This window comes from Triticum aestivum, chromosome 1D (assembly GCF_018294505.1).
Source record: "Triticum aestivum cultivar Chinese Spring chromosome 1D, IWGSC CS RefSeq v2.1, whole genome shotgun sequence".
NCBI lineage: Eukaryota > Viridiplantae > Streptophyta > Magnoliopsida > Poales > Poaceae > Triticum > Triticum aestivum.
In genome coordinates this window covers 400602226-400607424 of record NC_057796.1, presented here as the reverse complement: position 1 = coordinate 400607424, position 5199 = coordinate 400602226, and the positions used below count along the sequence as shown (strand labels likewise).

Below are 5199 nucleotides of genomic sequence, written 5' to 3'. Positions count from 1 at the left end.
TGAGACTTCAGTCAGTTAAGAGAAGAGCTAACCCCGGTCCCTAATAGATCCGATTCATAGCTAGTCAAAATAACATGAATGAATACATGTGAATCACAGATGCATGAGGAAGGGAACATGACGATTCACAGCTAGTCAAATCAAAATAACATCAAATGAATACAGGTGAAGCACAAATGCATGAGGAAGGGAACATGCCCTATGCAGATGGTGACTCGGCAGTCGGCACTAACCGCTGCTTCTGCACACATCTCACTTGAAACTATTTTCATCACAAAGGTCTATCAAGCATGTGTGAAGCGCGTTAATGGCAGCCATTAAGGGTTTCAACTTAGCTGCCCCAACGTACACACTACACTGCACAGAATCAGTGAGTAATAGAACCCATAACACGTTGTGGTTTAGAATTCAGGGCTCAGGAGAGTAGTATTCAACACAAAAAACTGCTATGGGGAAAAAAGAATGATATACTCTCCGAAAGAATAGCGAGGGTGTGTTTGGTCATGTAACTAGAGCTATGGTATTACAGCCAAAACAGCGCAATTTGTACCACTAGTTCGTGGATCAGCTCGTAAACAAAATTACTAGTGGAACGCTATTGTACAAACCATACTAATACAAGCAAGCCTTTGATATTCCAGGATAAGGGTCACCTTGTCAAGCATGGATCCATCAAGTTTCAGGTTAAGGTTGGATACTGTATTTGCTGCAAGCCATTCAGATGAACTTATCTTCTCTCGTTTCACAAGAAAGCACAAGTCCTTCAACATTATGCTGTAGCTTAGTCATCCCAATCTACATCCCATCCGTCCTTGCTATTGGTTGGAGATCTATTAGTTGGAGATCTCATAGAAAGGCCATTTGCCGAGATGCTTCCAGCAGACCCTTTTTCTGAAGGTTTTGCAGGTGCTTCCTCGTCATCCCAGTCATCATCCCAGCCATCTTCCCAGCCATCTCCTGTGCTTGTAGTGTTGTTTGCACCTGATGAGTCAGGAGCCTGAGATCCCATCTCAAGCTGCTGATATGGGACCCCACCATCACGCTTTGTCCCTGCAAACTTGCAACAAGCAAACACGGCCCCAACCAAGACAAGCGTGAAAACACCAAAATAGGCTCCATAGATTGGCTTCACAGTCGTTGCATAAGATGTGAGCTGCTGAAATTGTTGTTGCCAATCATAAACTGGCTGCCTGATGCGCAAGACACAATGCTCAGTTCCAACATTTAGCATAACCTCTCCACCATTTGGACTGCTATAGTTTATGTTAACCTAGCAATATGAATTGATAATAAGTTTAGAAAGGCCATACAAATAAAAAGTAACAGTTAGATTGACTGAACCACCAGCATGCCAAGAAGATACACATATTGCTTGTTAAAACAAATTAAAGGTGTATACCCTTTTAGATTCACCCTTCTTGAGAGGTGGCAACGTCTGCTTGATACTTATATCCGATGTTGCTTTGACGTCAACGGTTACGGTTTTCTGGCCAGTATTCTCGACTATAAAAAATTGTCCAATTGAAGCTGCAAGAAGAAACAAACATGAAGCTTTCTCAAGGCACATGGAATTGAGGGTCATTCCAGATAGTCCATATTATAACAGTGAAAGAAAAGAAGCATAATGCTTTTTCAGATTCATTAAAGTGAAAGGCAAGCTAGATAGACTATGCTATGATTTTAGCTAGGAGAAATGCTACCACGCGCAAACCTAATTGTTTGTCAAATTACCAGCATGTTACTCTCTGGAGATTCTTAACCTGTACATAAATATTGCATTCACCAGTATGCCCTGAAGCGACTGTCCACTAAGGCACTAAGCCAGCAACTGATGTACTCATGTACATAGTTACTTGGTACTATTAAACAAAGCCCTCTGAAATTTTTATGCAGGAAAAATATTAGTTCCTTCAAGAACAATATACCATGTCAGTACTTCACCATCTCACTATGGCCCTGTTTGTTTGGGCTTTTGCTTCTGCTTTAGCTTTTTCACTTTGGCCAAAAAGCCATAAAAGCTCCTAAATAGGTGCTTTTAGAGCTTTTCTGGCTTTTGGAGCTAAATATTGTTATATTGATTCGTCAAAAACCATCAAAGCTCCAAAAGCACCTATTTAGGAGCTTTTGTGGCTTTTTGGCCAAAGTAGAAAAGCTGCAAAAAAATAGAAAAGCTGCAAAAGCAGAAGCAAAAGCCCAAACAAACAGGGCCTATATCTCCAAATGGACCATGGTTAAAGAATCATAACAAGGAAGGCCATACCACTTAAGATTCAATTGGACAATCCACATAGAAGATAGAAACTGTACTACAATTAATGCATTTACAAAGGACAAGACCATCTTGTGGACCTCGGTTGATGGTGGGTTGAACCATTGTTTTATATATAAATGGAGTAAAATCTTGAAAATTTCGACGACTTCAACTTAAGATATGTAGTTCTGAAGACAAGCTTATGACTTTCTTGATTGGGTAATTCATGATAGTATTTAGTATGAAGATATGTCAGTATTACTTGTGCTTGTGCTGTAAATATAGATACCATAGACCGCAGTATCGAAGTAGTTATCTGTTCTAAATAAAAGCACACGAAATGAGTTTCAACAACTTTCTATATTCTTAGTAAAATTTATTTGCAGAGGTTCCCTCTGTCTTTGCACTTGAAGGCCAATGTCCAGGGTTAATCTTAAGCACTAGCTACAGCTCAAGCCTACGCTCATAAGAATCTACTGAAGCATCAATGTCCAAGTTACAAGAACCTTTATGCATCATCATTCATCACACTAGGTGACATGGAGATTGAAGCCAGAAACAATTATATCATGGACATATATTTAGGAATAAGCAAGTCAGTGACTTGAAGCTTCAACTTTGGACATGACTAGTAATGTTACCTGTCTTAGACACCTGAAGGCAAGCAGACAATCCTTCAATTGAACATGTGTCCACTGGATCCTTACACTCCTCAGCCACCTCTTTTGATTCAGTTGCGGGCTTCTTGTTTCCCGAACCTCCTCCAGTTGATTCAGGGCTTCCGGGAGGGGGGCTCTCGTTGCGCCCATTCTTCGCTGGCACCGGCTGTGCAGAGACCTCCGCTTCAGCCCCTTTCTGCCCCTTACTCTCCGGCACACCTGATGGTGGCGGAGGAGAATCGTTTGGTGTTTGTGTCGTTTCCGGCGGTGGTGGTGTTTGCGTTGTTTCTGGCGGTGGCGGTGTCTGCGTTGTTTCTGCCGGCGGTGTTTTCTGGTGCTGTTTACCAGTCTCAGGATTCCCCACCGGAGTCGATGGTTGCCCCGGTTCTTTCGAGGCGGCGCTCTTCTCAGATCCACCTGTAGCTACGTCAGGTACAGGCGCTCCCTGGAGAAGACATCAAAACAACCACTAAATCAAAGCTCGTCCATATTCTCCGAAGAACGCCAACCCATACGGCAAGACAACACAAGCTAGCTAACTCAAACAAGTGCGATCAGCGATCCTCACCTCGCCGGAGCCGGGCTTCTTGCCCTGCAAAACCCTAGCCGCCGCGGGGTCCGGGAGCAGGGCGAAGGCCAGGAGGAGCGCCGTGAGCGCGGCGAGTCGGAAGGATCCCATCGAAATTCGGGCGGGCGAAATTCCGGCGCGGCGCGGGAGCGGAGGGGGGCGCGTCAGCCGGTCCGCTGTCGAGTCCGGCGGCGCGGGGCCGGCGCGGATCGCATCGGCCGCGGCGGGGATCGGGGGGGGGGGGGGGGGGGGGGGGGGGGTCGGGATCCGGATGGCCGCGCGTCGGTCGAGATCTCTGTGGCCTGCGGAGCTCTGGTGCTTCCGTCGATGCAGGACCGGCGCGGGGGGGACGAGGAGGCCGAGGAGGAGAGGAATTGGAAGTTTCGCAGGTCGGAACGGGACGCGACCCGGAGGAGGAGGCTTGGGCGGCCGCGCACCCGCTCGCGCGCAGGTGCTCTGGTCGCGGTTGACTCGAGATTCGGTGGTGAATTTGGACCGGTATGGGGAGGTTTCGCCAGAGATTTTTTTCTCTCAAAATAGGACGAACCCCTTTTTTTTAGAATGGAAATAGGACGAACCCATTTTATACACATGCAAAATGGGCAACTTGCTGAAACTTTGCCTCGACTTTTTTTGTTGTTGATGAAATTTTGAAAGGAAGACTGATTCGTTCTTTTTTTTTAAACTTGAAGACGATTCGGTTTGGGCGACCGATCACGCGTGCAACGTCCCGTCAAAGCGGGATTTTTTTGTCCCACCTCAAGCACGGCCCCACCACGCCGTGGTGCGTCGCGTTTATCCTCTCATGATAACTTTGTTGTTACCCTCTGTCTCCTCCAACCAGGGGCGGAGCTGGCCCCGAGCATCCATGGCCTGAGCCCGGGGCGTGGCTTTTCTTTCTAGCTATCACAAGCCTATATTTCTGTGTGAGCCCTAGTGTTAGCCCATCAGGGCATCAGCAGCGTACAGAGGCTCGGCTGCCTCTAACCTAAGCCCCACACCCTGCCTCTAATCAAAGCCCACAATCGTGCAATGTACATCATTCGTTGTTGCCTCTAAAGATCGGCCATACAGCAGAATAAACAAATAAATATGTTGAAGTCTTGTTGATGCTTCTAAGAGAGATCAAGCCACAGCCAAATACAGACATGTGGGGTCACATGAGTTGTTTGTTGCTTGGAGGCTGCCTACAAGGCTAGCGGCGATGCTAAGCGCAAATGCTTTAGAGGCGGGCGTTTGCAGTGTATGGAGGCGGCTAAAAATCTTTAGAGGCAGCCTTTCTAGGCGAGCTCCACTACTCCTAACAACGCCTAGGCCATGACCTAATCAAGCTTGTCTGTACGCACGCACCATCAAGGCTGATGCATGAGGGCGACGTACACCTGGCAATCGTAGTTGGTGACTTCGCCCCGCTCCATTATCGTGCACCTGCTCCCTTACCTTCCCTTGCCCAGCTTTTACCCGCAATTATGCCTGAGCCCCGAGCCCCAGTCGGCGACTCCCATGTTTCTCACTTACGCACGGTGGTGCTAAATTGCTACTCCAACTGGATGTTGTGGCGGCGACCCTGCTCCGGCCTCTGCCGCCCATGACAGCCCGCCTCTGTCTGCCACATCTACTTTGCTAGGACTACTCCTAGGTAATTTCAGCAAACATGTTAGGTATTTTTCTTACCTGAGAGAGAGGTTGGGAGCCTAAGAATTATTGGGTGGCTTGATTCA

At 47.2% G+C, this 5199-nt stretch overlaps 1 protein-coding gene across 1 annotated transcript; it reads right to left on the bottom strand.

Moving 5' to 3' along the window:
* Positions 1–444: 444 nt before the first annotated feature.
* On the bottom strand, positions 445–3913 carry LOC123182370 (splicing factor, proline- and glutamine-rich). Its single transcript, XM_044594912.1, has 4 exons — positions 3479–3913; positions 2893–3355; positions 1400–1527; positions 445–1270 (listed from the first exon to the last, which is right to left on the bottom strand). The coding sequence occupies exons 1-4, from the start codon at positions 3587–3589 to the stop codon at positions 782–784; spliced, it is 1191 nt and encodes a 396-aa protein (XP_044450847.1). The 5' UTR covers positions 3590–3913; the 3' UTR covers positions 445–781.
* Between the last annotated feature and the right edge of the window lie 1286 nt (positions 3914–5199).

Excerpts from the sequence above, each read along its gene's own strand:
- LOC123182370 (XM_044594912.1), bottom strand. The coding sequence starts at position 3,589 with ATGGGATCCTTCCGACTCGCCGCGCTCACGGCGCTCCTCCTGGCCTTC. Across the intron at positions 3,356-3,478 it reads AGAAGCCCGGCTCCGGCGAG|GGAGCGCCTGTACCTGACGT; the intron begins GTGAGGATCGCT and ends TGTCTTCTCCAG. Across the intron at positions 1,528-2,892 it reads CCTTCAGGTGTCTAAGACAG|CTTCAATTGGACAATTTTTT; the intron begins GTAACATTACTA and ends TTCTTCTTGCAG.